Raw genomic sequence first — 15,672 nt, forward strand, 5'->3', positions numbered from 1 at the left:
TTTATCCCTGTCTTTCTTTCTGTGCTTTCGACTATGCCATGGATTATACCCAGTGTGCAAGGAACGCTAGAGACTGTGTGCAATTCATTCGAAAAAAAGATTCGGTGGAAAACGCGTGACGATGTGAAGGAAAAATGTGATTCGATCGGTGATTGCGTACAACGTTGACACGAAAAAAAAACAAAGAAAGAGAGAGAGAGAGAGAGAGAGAGAGAGAGAGAGGTGAACTGCATGTGAGATAAAAAAATCGTGATAAATAAGAGAAATATAATAAAGAGAAAATAGGAAAGAGAGACAGAGAAAGAAAGATAAACGTAGAAGGAAAGTATAGGAAGCGGGAAAAGAGAGCGAAGAAAGAAGAGGGGGAGATGCGAATCGATCGGATCCGATCAGGTTAAAACGTTTTCCCGGTCGATCGTTTCCTCTTCGCGGAAGGTTCGTCAGAGAATCGCGTTTCCCATTCCCGCCGTCTCTCCCCTCGAACTCGAATCTCGATAGATCGCTAGGCGGCCGACGCCTCCTTGCCTACTTTCTATCTCCCTGAAACGTATCCCGAGGTGCAGCCGTCTCGGTAAAATCCTCCGAGAGAAACGAGTTTTATGGTCGATTCTCTCACGGCGAAACGCGACGAAACGAGCGTAATTGCGCGAGGATAGTACCGAGATCTACTCTTTCTTTTTTCTTCCCCTCGATCCCTTTCTTTCCACGCCGGATAGAGGAGGAAGGAGCCTTGGAAAACGAAGGAGTGCCGTTTAATCGCAGTGGCGAATAATCGATCGATCGATTGATCGGTTTCAAGATGCGATCTCGAAATTGTCCCTCTTGCGATCGAGAAAAACCTAACGATTTTAATATCGTCCTTAAAAATTTAAATAAGATTGTAAAAAGCAAACGATTTAAATATATATATATATATATATATATATATATATATATCTTTTTATTTATTTATTTATTATTATAAACAGAAGAAATTTTTTTATATTACATGTTATACGATAAAAAAAGAAGTACATTAGTAGACACATAAGATAAAAATATAGTTTAAAGAAGGTGAATTAATAACAAGATAAAATTTGAGAAATAGGAAAATTAAACCAGAGAATGTATACAGAGTAAAAGAAATTAAGTAGACTATAAATACAATATAATATAAAACATTAATGCGCAAGAGATTGTGATTAAATAAATTAGACCAGATTAAATCGTAGATTAAATCAACGCACTTACGAACCATTTATATTGGTTAAAAACTTTTTCTTGCGTAAAAAACCGCACAAGTAAAAAAAAATTTAAGATTTCTTCCGTTAGATTAAAGAAAAGATTTACCGGAGTAGATAAGAATAACGCAATTATGGTCGACGACTTTACGTATTCCCGTTTACGTTGCATTTCCCTTTCTTCTTTTTTTCTTTCTATTCTTTTTAAAAATAAAGAAAAATTAGTCGTATAGTCTTAAAGGCGAGACGATCTACGCGATCGAGATTAATAAAACAAAAACAGAGTTCTTTGATGACAGCGAGCTGTTATTCCCTGTTGCAGCACCAGCAGCGCGCATCCTTTCGAGGATCGTCAGACGAGCTCGCAAAATAGACGAGAGTATCGTGCCCCTGCAAAAGAGGGGAAACGGCGAATCGGAAGGAAGAAAAATATAGATATCCGTCGTTCCATCGCGCGCGCTGTTTATCCTGGGAATTGAGCCGAGCGCGCGGGCGCCTCGACACTCCGCGCGATTGCTTCGAGGCAAGAAGGATCCTGGAAGGATCGGACGGAAGGAAAACAACGTGCGTGGGATATGTACCGAGAGCCGAACAGCTCGTCGGGCAGCAACGCCTCCACCAAGGGCGACGAGGTCGAGCTAGTGAGTAGGTTCCTGGCGCCGCTCTGCGCCAGGGACGAGGCGGCCAGGAACATCGCCCTGGCTGCGGCCAGGACCACCGTCGAGGGATGGCTGGGCAGCGTCGGCAGTCCGAATCGCTGGGAAAACGCCAGCGATATCGAGGATACCAAGAACGCGACCAGCAAGTTCTCCGGTCAAGACGGAAGGTAAGTGTGTCGCTGTTTTTTTTTTTTTTTCTAAAAATGCTTGTTGTAAAAAAAATATCGCTTATATATATTTTAATAGTGAATTTGATTAAACTGATGATAAAATATGATACATTTGATTTTAATACATTTTTTGCTAATTTTTTGAACTTATGAAACGGGATATGTTTCTGATCTATGTTTCATATTATTTAAAAGCTTTTTTATTTAATCATGTTTAGTGTATAATTAAAATCGTAATCTTTTTTTCGCCCTTAGTTTCTTTTATATGTTATACTCGGTTACTGATAAATATATATCTATAACAAAAACATTCATTATTTTGGGTAAAATTGATATCAAATTCATGCAAAAGAAAGACAATCAATATAATTAATTTTTGTTTGTTTCGCCCTGTCGCAGTTTTTAATAAAATTTGTATATTCTTGTTGTGGATAAATGGACCAATGTATGATATTAGATTGCGGTATTTTGATTACAATCCCGTTAAATTTTAAAACTATACATATGTTCGCTGTTGCATGCCTTTATCCATTCGTATTTAGGTTTAATTGGATACGCTGTAATGAATTCTCGGTGATCCTATTTTCTATCTTATTGAATACATATGGACATGTCACTTGGGATGTGTTAAATTATACAATTTATTGAACAACTTTGTTTACCGATATCAATTATCAGTGCTATTAATTAATGATTAATCAAAATTAACAATTTATCTCAAATAATAAATAATATTTGTGTATAATACATACACCGTGTAATAAATATTTCCTAAAATAATTTGACTTTGCGTATCATAATTTCAATCGAGCGGACATGTTTAATCGGCGCAAACATTTCGTTCCGTGCACTCTTGGCAAATTATTGGTTCTGGATTTAATATCAGCATTCAGTCACGCAAACACATAAAACCCGACGTGAACGCGGTACTTAAATAATCACGAGCGGTTCATTAAAATGTGCACGTTATGAGGATTAATAATAAACACGCAGAAGAAATTATACTTGTTTAAAGCATAACTGCAAGGACTATTGCAGAGAAAGAGATTTGTAATATCTGCCTTTTTTATCAAATTCGCTCAACTTGTCTTCGTTTTTTTGCTAAACTTGCAGAGTCTTTTTCGTGAGGTTATTTTAATTCTTTTAAATTATTTCGAGAAAACATTTATTATTATACATGGATTATAAAATTAAATTAGAAAGATTTATTATTAACGGTAATTAAAAACAGTTATACAGTAAGAAAATTGCGAATAAAAGTTTTCGCGAAAGAAGTGAGTGAATTGCCGATCATAGAGTGTGATAAAATTTAAACAATAATAGAGTTTTGTGGAAAAATAAACAATTTATTTTTTTTTTTCAATTTTATTGTTTGCGTATATTATTTGTATAAGTTTATAAGTATTATCTAAACTGGCTCAAATTATTTTGTAAATAATTCCTGCTATTATAGCTGCTATTTATTAGCGAGAAGTAGTAGTAACACCTTAAAAGATTTATATTAAATATACACGCACACACAACACGCCCGTTTGTGTTCAGCTTTTAATCGATAATTCATGTTTGATCGAAGATACGACATGAGTGTCGAGCGGTCGCCGACGAGGTCGTCGCCGAGGAGCGTGCATCAGCATCAGCTGCTACAAGACACGTTCCGGACAGAGGGCTTCTTCCCGCAAAGCGTGAACGATAACCCGGCACCATTTCTCGAGGATAACAATCCAGAGTTCTCCTCATTCGATTGCGTGGACGGTCGTCTTTTGAACGAGAGGCGATTCCGCGAGCGATACGGCGATGGTGTCGAGAGCAGATCCGGCCATTCAACGTCCTCGGACGAGGGTAGTAAGGGCTTCAACATCGAAGGCAGATGCCCACGCTTCGGCTCCAACTGTGAAAGCGAGCGAAAGTACCATCCCGGCTCATCGTCGAGCGATAGGTCGACGAGCGAAGACTATTGTCCTGGCAGGACGAAGAACAATTACGCCAAGCTGAAGGGTGCTAAACAGAAGCAGCTGGAAGACGACGAGCTTGATGCAGATGCCCGGGTGTACGGCAAGAGTCCCAAATTCGACGACAATCTGAGCGGCTTCGCATCGTTCGACTGTCGGAATCGCCGAGCCAAAATCGCCGCCGGCGGCGATCTACTGACGCACGAGCAGCGCCGATACTATGACGGCGCTGACGACGACGTGTCCTTCAACGAGAGCGAGGCGGCGCGCAGCGACGGGGTCGTCTTCAACACGCTCGACGGTTTTGAAAACGAGAACGAACCGTCTTACCGCCAGGACATGAGTCTGGAGAGCCGCGAGACAGCGGCGACTCACGAGGATAATCCGGAGGATCCTCGTAGTCGGGCGCAGCAGCAAGACTATCTGCGCAAGAACGATGAGAGGAAGTTTAGCGCTGGTCAGATTAAGAGGCCGCTCTCTCAGGACGAAGACGTGTCCGCGAAAAGCGGCAGGGTGCTCGAGAGCCCGGAAGTGACGCCCGGCGACGTCGGCAGGATGTTGAATCTTGGTAACGCCTTGGACGGACCCAGGCAGACACAGGCTAACAAGTACCTAAGTCTGGTGACATTACATCTGCCGGTGATACTCAGGCTCAGCGTCAACTGTCCCTTTCAGAACGTCAGGATCAAGTGCGCGGAGATCCTCCAGATGGTGAAGGTAAGTGAACATTTTTCAATCTACTTGGCAGACAGTTTTGGATTTCGATAAAGCGTGCCAAATAATATACGTCATTGGTTTAAATAAATCTACGTTAACATTAATTGGCAATCATTTCAGATTAGAATTCAGAGTTAAAGCTACTGATATATTGTAATGTTATTTTGAACTATTTTGAACAATTATACTTTATAATATATGTAGGAATTAATTCACAACATAAAATAACTATTTTTTTTAATAAAATGTATTTATTTCTTAAGTTTGTGTCACAAATAATATAATATCTCTTTAGTTATATTAATTACGAAAATAATCAGCGAATTGATTGATTTGTTTTTGCGATAATAAGTACCCGTAAATCTCCTACCTTTTAACGCGTTAATCTTTTTAATTTTAAGAGATGCATTAGAGGAAGTTGCGAAAATAAAAAGAAAATCGTTTATTGTCCCTGGTTATCTATCTTTTGACAAAAATTAAATACCGCTGTATGCCTTGAGTCAGAGTACACGGGACATTCCGGCATTCCGGAAAAAAAATTGTTAGCGAAACGACCGAAACGATGCAAGAGATAACGGATAGCCTAGATACGGCTGTGCAAGGTTTCGTCCGCGAAGTCTCGACGAAGCAGATATTAACGCGACCGCGAAGTTTGCACTCTCGCGTGCACTCGGCCGAAATTCTTTCGCAACGGTTCCGCTAAAGTTTGCACGCGTTCAAATATTCGCCCTCGCAGCATACATGTACTTGTAAAGTTATTAGGTAACATGAAACAAAGTTAAAAACATAAAGAGACATACTGATACATATGGAATATCTCAGAAATATCTATATCTGTTCTTCAGAATGAATTATCTAATTTTATAACACGAAATCATTTATAGAAGTTTTGCAACGCGAATGAAAATTTAAATTATTGTACTTTGATTATTTGCTGTAAAAACTTGTGTAAAAATTAATTTAAAAAAGATTAAATATATTTAAAATATTTAATTTTAAATATAATATATTTAAATTTAATGCACATATACATAATATATTTAGTTTATAATTTTTTTTTATTTTATTAATATATTCATTATATATATATATATATATATTAATATATATAAAATTAAAAAAGATTGCACGTCTCATTTAAATTTTACAGAATTTAATATAATTTAGAAAATTTTAATTTTTATTTAATTTTAATATATTTTAATGTATGTGTATATATATATATATATATATCAGACACACATATTAAAATATATTAAAATTAAGTAAAAATTAAAATGTTCTAAATTACATTAAATTTTGTAAAATTATATATATGGTGTTCATGAAAAGGCATTCTTATCTCCATACATATTATTCGAAAATAAGACAATGAAAAATATTGTAAATTTTATGCATGATTATAACAATGCGATATATATATACACACACACCACACACACACACACACACACACACACACACACACACACACATATACATGATATGTATATCTGCATATATCTTGGAAATTACTAATGCCGCGTAATTTTGGAGCAACCTCTGGTATCCACGTCTGAGAGAGGAAGTGCACAATTATTCTGAGATACGCTGTACACATTCCGCGGCGGAATTGAGATTGTCCAGAATATTTCAAGCTTTATCTCTTCAAGCTTTGCGGCAATTTATCCGAGTCCTTCGCGAAGAGTAACTGCCGGGCGTGATTCTTACGCTGTGACTTTGTATCTTTGCTTTTAATGCGTGTCGTTGTTTTATATATTTTTTTTTATAAATAAACTATACTAGGAAAGATTATACAGAATTTCTCGTGACAACTGTTCGCGCATTTCGAAAATAGCTGTTGCTCAATTTTCACATCGAATTTTTATTTTTTTAAACAAAAAAAATTTGAATTTTTTTGTATATTATATTAATTCTACATTAACTGTAATTAAGTTATGGGAAATATCTTGAAAATTTTGAATCTGAGATTTGGGTAATCTTTGACATCGGGCAAAATGATTACTTTAACTCATAAGCTATAAAATGAGTGCGTGGGAATAATCTGGTGCAGGATGTGCTTATGCATAAAAGATAAACCGGATAGGAGTAACTGTCGGTTATATTAATGGACTTGTTTTGACTGGCTATTTGGGGAGGCGTTTGAACCGCGGTCTCTAAAAATATCCTGTACCTAGGTAGTTCGCGGTTAAAGCACAACTTCGGCCTATCGCGAAGTTGCTCTTTCTCTTCCACCGAATAGTTCTACGACAGTCATTAATCTTATTACGGCGACGTAGTTAATCTTTTCGAAGGATCGTGGCAAATTGGACTAATTCATGTACTTCAATGTGCCGTTAAAAGAAATACCTGACAATACTGGCAAAACTAATCTCGCGCGCTAGTTAGTGTCAGAAACGGACGAACGAGCAAACGAACACGCAATTCATCGTAAATATCCAAGTAACTGAGACGGAAATAGAGGCAAATAATCGTAGAATGTTGTAAGATTGAAAGGTTTTCAAAAAACGTTTCCGACCGATAACTTCGTATTATTTTAGTGTCTTTCTTTTCAACGTTTGCAAGGACATCGCGCGCAATAATATACTTCAGCCTCATTCGTTTCTAATAGTAAGATGAAAGTAAACCGCAAAAATAACAGACTATTTTTGAGCTTTTTGAAAAGTCCAAAGTAACGTGTACCTTTGTTTTCTTTTTTTTCATACAAATTTCAGAAACTGTATTACTCTGATTAATTTTTAGAATCGTGAAAATTATTTGAATTATCTTTTAAAAATAGCTAAAAAAATATATATGCGTAAAAAATATATATTTTTTTTTTGTGAATATATATGTATATCAAAATAAACAAGTATAAAGTGGGTTTGCAAATTTATTTATTTTAATAACATTAACAATATGATCATTGTTTACATTTATTAAAATATAATCATCATTTTATATATTATATTTAATAAAAGCGCAGCGAGACACGTATATAGGAAAAATAATATATTAATTTCGAAACGTATATTGATGTTGATATTTAGTCTCTGCTAATGGTAAAGCAAAAAAATATATATGCGTAAATGTAGAAGTCACTCTTTCGGCCGTAAGTTTATGTTCACCGATATTGTCACACTCGAGGTCGATCGATACGACTTGTGTGTAAAGCTTTATACATAGTGCAGAACAATTTTCAGACAGGAAGACAGAAACAGAAAGCCAGGAAAGGTTTTACACGCAAAACACAATATATCGCATTATAATATCGATAATCACGTATAAAATTTACACAATTATTTTCTATTTTTTTACTTTCGAATAACATGTATGGAGATAAGAATGCCTTTTTATGAACACAAAGAAAATAGAATACAAATTTGCAAAAACAAAATTTTAATTATGATGTGATAGATTATTAATGAGAAAACATTTTATAATATTAATGGTATAAAGTATTAAACATAATCAAGTCATTATTTTTAAAATGATACTGTCAGTTTTAATTATAATTATAAGTTAAAATAATTATTCGATAGCATCAAGGAATATTTATTGATGATTCCTTCAGTTTTAATATATTTAATTTCTAATTTAATACAATTTTTATTGTAAAATTGATAATATTTAAAAATTTATATTTTAGTTAACATTTGAAAGGCAATTGCGCATAAAAAATTTTTACTTCTTAACAAAGTTAAATTACTTACATTAGTGATAGATATATTTACTTTAACATTGTATTCATGTATATTATTATTAGCAGCAAAACTTTTATTGACTCTTTCTTTTTTTATTAGAACAAAGGCTTTATTTAATCATATATTTTACGAGAAGGACCAATAAACTAAAAAATAATTTTTAGTAATTTTGTAAAATACAGACCATTAAAATACAAAAGAAATCGCCCAACGTGGGGCTCGAACCCACGACCCTGAGATTAAGAGTCTCATGCTCTACCGACTGAGCTAGCCGGGCTGTTGAGAGCCCGATGTATTTTGCTAGTTTTCAGCTCGACGTTAGATACGAATATAGTACAGTAGAAAATGTAATCTTTTTTTTTTTTTTTTTTTGTTACAGGATAGAGGACTTCCAGTACCAGTGCCGGCTTTCGATGGACCTAGTGCCTTCGTCCCTCTCTCAGAGGTAAGTGATTTTGCATGTGTCAATTGCTTTTGTAGATTAGTATGTTAGGTGGTACTTACAACCATTTAAAATAAATGTTAATTAAAATTAACCAAAGAAAATTTGATTTATTAGTCTTCTGTATCTTTCTACTTATGTTTTCAGACGAGGAGACAAATTCAATCAAATTATTACGGTTAATATTAATTAACATTTGTGAAAGTGGTTTTATATAAAACTTTGTGGCTTTAGTTTGTCATATCAAATATATATTGAACAGTTTTATCATCGATGCAGCATATGATTATCTTAGACGATAACACGATTTTTGCAATCAATAACAGACGTACAAGGTAGGATGAGATCACTTTGAGATAAATGAAGGTAAATACGAATATTATAAATGTAATGATAACAATTATTCAGCATGTAATCGATCACTTTTTGTTTTGCAAGGATAAATGTGTTTATAAAATGTTGTTATTATTACAAAGTACAGTTGGAAATACTCAACTTTTTATATAATATTTATGTTATAATAACTTCATATATATATGACTTCTTATTGAAATTTTAAATAAGGCATGTGTGTAAGCGTCATAAAAATACAACAATTTATGTCGCATAAATTCGCGATCGGCGATGCGTTAAAAGGAATACGCGCGACTTTCTTTTCTTATTTTTATTTTTTTTTTTTAATTGTTTTTTTTTTTAGAAATTGGCACGAATAGCTGAATTATTTTACTCGCGATCGTGGTCACAAAAAGTGGGACATGAAAAACGAATCGGTTAATGTTGCCGCAAAATCTGGGCCATCGCATTGGCGCCAACAGTGTCGATGATCTCGTCAGCTGATTGGCAATGGTCGGTAACGAGTCAGTCCTGACAATTGATTCACATTATACCGGGTGTCAAGTCGGTCCATACTTATTTGTCCCCTAAATGACCTTTAATTTACTTTGATTAAACGTGAGTATTATGGCTCTGTGTGATCGAAATATATCTCTTACGTTTTTCTACACATCTATAAAGATAACTGTATTGCCGATCGAGTAAATGTACATAGATCTTTTGATAGAATTTGAAAATATTTTTAACAAAATCTGTCAGTACCCTTAAAAAGGATTATGCAAAGATTATAAATAATACTGATTATTTTATTTTTTTATTTTGTTTAATTTTCTAGAAATATTGATAAATTATTATATATCTTTATTATTATAATAATATTAAATTAAAATATTTTTAACTCTTTTATCTTTAGTTTATTCTTTGCACATATTTAAAACTTTTATATTTTATCGATATAGGATAGAAAAGGATATTGATTACAAAGCCAATTTGCAGATGGCGCCAATGATCAGATTACGTGTGATTCTAAAGTTCGTTGTAATTAGCGTGACTATTAACGTCATTTGATATATAAATGGGCACTTTTATGCAAATAATGAATAAATTTCCGCGCTGTTAAAGGCCACAAAGGAAAATACAGTTTCCCATATAATCCAAAGAGTTTTAATTAATTGTCTAATTATCACTCATGTCAATTATTAACTATATGGATTACTAATGTTGTTTCGTCGTCATGAATTTTAATATAATCTAATAATAGCACTCGAATCACATTTCGCGCTCGAAAATTGTTGACGCAATGTGTAACGCATTGCATATATTAACGAGAAACTAATTTTGCACTGCAATTTATTTTGATTAATACACGAATTTATCGCGATCTTTACACCAAAGTGGTTGTAATTTAACGATTTACATTATTATCAAATATTACATAGTACAATAATTTGTGGATTACAATTGTACATTTTGTTACTCTGTTTCGCAGAGTATAATACACGCGACCGACCTTGGTTAAGATAAGATTATTACTCGTGTCAATGCACGTTTTCGTAAAACATGGGGCAAATATATCTGTTTGAATTATCGTAAAAACGTGCGTGGAACTTCATAATAATTATCCACACGTTATACAATGTAGTTATCAGTTTATAGATTTTTTTGTTATATAATACAAATACGTTGTGTCATTCATACATAAGTTTGATTGTCGTATACGCGGTGTGTCTCAGAATTAAGAAAAGGACAAGTTGTTATAGAAAATATGATACGCAACATTAAATTTCTATTCTATTATTTTTTCTTCAATAGAAGAGAACGTGCTGTAAATTTATATATTTTTTCTAGAAGAAGATTTTACGCCAAATTTTTATGATTTATTATAAAGTGGTTATAGAAAGTATTATACATATCTACCTTATGAGAGCTGCTACTGTGTGCATCTTTTAGTAAATAGCAGGTAAGTGTAAACAAGTGTATACTTTTTCTACAAATAAATCGCACACTATGGCTTTACTCGGGCGCATTATCCGCAATATCATAAAATAGTTTTGTGGAAAGCAGATTTTTTTGCACCATAGACAAAATATTTTTTTTCTTCGCGTTATTATTCTTAATGTATAAAAAATGTTAGTTGGCTAGAAAAATAAAAAAAAATTGAAAATTAAATTTTGAGACTCTTCAAAAACATGGATGTAATAGCATTTATTTAAAAAATAACTCTAAAATCTTTTAAGATATAAGCGATTAAAAGCTAAAGAACTCTATCTCATACTTTGATACTTTATAGGTATGTTTACTATATGTATATGTAAAATTTTTTCGACGTATATATGATGTATTGCTTATTGATCGTCATCTTACGTTATTCCACGCTTCATGACGCAAATTGACAATCGATCATTCGATCATCGAAAATTCGAGTAGCAACCGATGATGTATCGTCGAGATCGCTGATTTTTATCATTATGTCTTTAGATCTACGCAAGATCTTTTACGTTATGTGGGTGACAGGTGCGTGATTTATTTGTTACACGTGTAATATTATATACTAATATTCGTGACATGATTCTGGGTATCTCTGAATGCAGGCTAGTCGTAATTTGAAAACTAGATAAGTATTGCGGAAATGAATCTGATATTGAATTACGCAAAAGCACGTAACTCTATTCGAAGATATCCAACGTAACAATGTAAAAGGGTTTTACAGCATATAGAGTGTGAAGTATTTTTTTATATAGTTTTATAATATTTATAATTATAAAACTTATAGTTTTATAATTGATTATATTTCTCAAGATCTCTCTTCTTTTCGTCTTCTTCTGTAAAACGTTTTATTGTCCAATTTTATTGGGTCGACGTTTTTATTAGATTATTCGAAAGTATATCTTCTCTTCTATAACTATCTCACGTTCTCACACATCGGTCAATTTCCAAGGGATATTATCGAACGTTCTACTTTGCGGTAGTTCTCCAGATATCGGGGAACCAGTGTCAGTTATCGAGAGAATGGTTCAAATAAAACGAAGTTTTACTTTATCTGCGCAAAATCGCTATTTCTCGAAAACCAAATTCGAATTTTTAACGCAATAGCCAATTTTCACAACATCTGTTGTAGAGAGACGATTCAAAATTTTGCGAAAAATAAAACAGGGCAGAAAGAGGAGAGAAATATACGTGAGGCGAAGAAAAAGACTGCAAATTCGCGAGAATCTTGATCGAGTCTATGGGTATTGTTCCTAGGTCAAGGGATTACTAATGGCTCATACGTGTTTCATATATGTATAAACTCCATTGGAGCGTGAATTGAATTTTCGATTTCATTTGTACCCCTTTCAAAAATAATTCGTATCGCGCGACTCACTGATAACGCACTTACGAAGATGAACGATGAATGTTCTATGATTGTGTGTGTGTGTGGCTGTTTCCTGTTTTCACTTTATAGAAATAACGTCGGTTGTTTTTATTTCAATATATTAAAATTACGAAATGTTTTTTAGAGATGGAACGAGACTTTCTGTGAATGAGAAAAACACATTTATGACTACAATATTTTATTATAGTATCAGTTAAAAATTTATTTATAATTAGAGCAATTTTATCATGTTCCATTTTTTATTTTTCCGTAAATATTTTTCCTTCTCGTAACTATTAATTGCATACTGGAGCGCAGAATTTAACTCGCTTAGCTTAATCTTAAAGCTCACAGCACAGTAAAGGGCATAGCATACAATTTACCCGTTAATGACGTTAATTAGAGTCTAAACTAGCGCCATTTCTATCTTACCGTGAACAGTATGTACGGTAAAGTGCGTGATATCCGCGACCAAAGCGAAGTAATTAGTGGACTAATTTCAGAAATCGTTAATAACGAGCATATTAAGATAACGATGTGCGAATATTAAATAACTTTTTTAATATTTAATCATTATTAATGTACGAATGTTAATTGAAGTAATAATCTTTTCTCACGAAGAAAAAATGTACTGATTAAAGAAGTAAAAACAGTGACCACTTTATCCGTGACCCCTTATTTCCCTCTGTGACGCCTTCATCTATATATGATTATCTACAGGTCGTTGACATCGCGCCTCGTCTTCTTTAATACGCCAATTGTCGTCGTCGGTGCTCGGTGCTTGCGTGCGTTTATCAATTCGACGTAATGACTCCTATGAATAGAAGGTAGCAATTGCTTTAATTTCGTGGCTGGTGTTTCGAAAGATCTCGCAGAAAAGGCCGAACGACGAATGCGATCGTCATATTCTCGAATAGTACTGTGTTTTTCTTTTTTTTTTTTTTTTTTTTCTCGTTTATTCGTACTATTACGATAAGCATAAGAGATAAAGTTAAAACTTGGTGATATTATTTCGTCTTTTTTCCCATAAAATTATTTTTCGTACGTACTCGTTTGAAATTGTAACTCGGTATAGTACGTGCGTACTACGTAGAATGTGCGTCGCTGCGCTTAATTGTGTTACATTTACGAAACCAATAAACCGTCATCAAAGCAATTTCCATGGCAACGATGAAAAGCCGTTGCGGAATTCGTGAAACTGTAATTCATTCGCAACAACTGCAAATGACAATTCAAGTCGCGGCAAATTGCAGCGCATTATAATCTCCGCTGCATGTAATCCAAAGTTACAATTCATTTTTTTCTACTTTCTACGGAATTGCTATCGTATCTTCTTGTATTTTTTGGTTTGTTTTCACTGGTTTGAGAAGAGTTTCGCGGTAACTTGGAGATAGCTTGTTGAATTTTTATAACAAACAAAAATGTATAAACGAGGAATGCGCATAGAAAATTTCATTCTTTCGAGAGATATAAATATACTAAATAAGTATACTTAATTTACATAAATTTATAGAAACATTCTTTTTTTCGAGATACCCAGATAAATATGATAGCTTATTATACGTTATACATTAAATCTACGCGTAAAATATTTAATATACATCTTTACTACTTTAATCGACTATTTAAAAACTTCAGCACGAATTGACTCCTATATTTAAATAACTTCTTAAATACCTCTCTCAAATAAAATCTAGTACATTATATATTATTACATAGCATATATATATATATTTTTATATGTATAAGAGTATAAACTAAATTACTAAATTCTTAAACTTACAAAGTAATTAATCTTACAAATTATTTTACAGTCGCTTTGCCGGTGTCCGATGTTTTTCTTCTGCTCTTTTGTTCATTCTTGTTGTTATGACACTTACACAATATTTAAAAAACACGGTTAATTTACGTGATACTTTGTATGACACTACCGATCATAAAACATGTACTTTATTATATATTACGATGGAAGAAAAATGATGGCTGTGCTTAAAATGTACTTGACCAAGTTTACATGATATATGTCGCAGAAATGTTTACCTCTTTTTAATAAATAGCATATGTTTACATTTTAAAGCAATTTTATTATTTCGCATAAAATTGTATGATAAAAAATATATTATATGTAAGTGAATATATAAATATATAAATTAAAGTTTAAAATAAAAATATCTGCTCAAATTTTATAGTCTTTAAAAATATAATTAGATTTGTCGATTATTCACAACTTTGATCAAATAAATACTCATTTTAACAGATTAAAATGACATGTATGTAAATATCGGCTTTTCGTTGTTTGAACTATTCGATGTATTATTTCGTACTTTCGATATTACGATTATTAGCATAAATTATATTTAAATTGATGAAAAGTTTAAAGCACGATACATAAGATATATTCAAATCTAAGCATATACAAAAGTAATTATTAAATAATTTATATAAATATATCGTGGATAAAACAATATTTATATCTATAATCCACTATCAATACACAATTACGAGTCATTGATTATAGGAATTTTTCGATCGCGTGAATCGCTAAGTGCAAAAATTAAGAAATAATCTTGCATTTCGAAGAGTAATTTTACGACATACAGAGAAAGACTCGCGTTATTACCTTCTCGCTTGAGTTTTGTGACGCAAATACAGGGCCAAGGTATGTCAACAATAGCACTCTGTACGCCGCGAAAAGCGAAGGTCAAATATCGCGTGACCAACAATCAATTTGTTACCACGACGAAATATTTAATACACTACAAAGTAGATTTATGCCAAATATTCTATTTTTTCAATATTTTATTAATTATTAATCATCAATTAATGTATAAATATCGATGTGTGTAATGCTGATTATTCGTTATTTTAATTATTCAATTCTACAATTCGTACATTAGTGCGTGTTGGTAATTCTATATTACTAAACGTAAACGATTAGTACTATAAATTTAAATGAAAAGAATTCAAAATCTGAGCACGAATATTTGACTTTCTCTTCATATTTAAAGAAATAATTATCATGGAAATATCACTATAATGTAATTATAATCCTCCATCACTTCAATTTGTCGTATTATATTTTGAAACGCAATTATTTTATTATACAGAACGAATTGAATTATCAATTGGTGATGATTGATTAAC

The 15,672-nt window shown here is 32.9% G+C and overlaps 1 protein-coding gene and 1 non-coding gene across 2 annotated transcripts in view; one reads left to right on the top strand and one right to left on the bottom strand.

Annotated features, from left to right (window-relative positions):
* The window catches only part of Sesn (Sestrin), a 187,898-nt gene that overhangs the window by 22,675 nt on the left and 149,551 nt on the right, over window positions 1-15,672 (top strand). Inside the window, exons 2-4 of the mRNA XM_072898804.1 lie at window positions 1,543-2,046; window positions 3,623-4,715; window positions 8,778-8,843. Coding sequence (XP_072754905.1) covers window positions 1,796-2,046; window positions 3,623-4,715; window positions 8,778-8,843 — 1,410 coding nt within the window. The 5' untranslated portion in view covers window positions 1,543-1,795. The remainder of the gene's footprint in view (window positions 1-1,542; window positions 2,047-3,622; window positions 4,716-8,777; window positions 8,844-15,672) is intronic.
* On the bottom strand, window positions 8,603-8,675 carry Trnak-cuu (transfer RNA lysine (anticodon CUU)). The gene has a single exon. It is a non-coding gene; the product is annotated as a tRNA-Lys (tRNA).

The sequence above is a fragment of the Anoplolepis gracilipes genome, chromosome 9, assembly GCF_047496725.1.
Source record: "Anoplolepis gracilipes chromosome 9, ASM4749672v1, whole genome shotgun sequence".
Taxonomy (NCBI): Eukaryota; Metazoa; Arthropoda; class Insecta; order Hymenoptera; family Formicidae; genus Anoplolepis; species Anoplolepis gracilipes.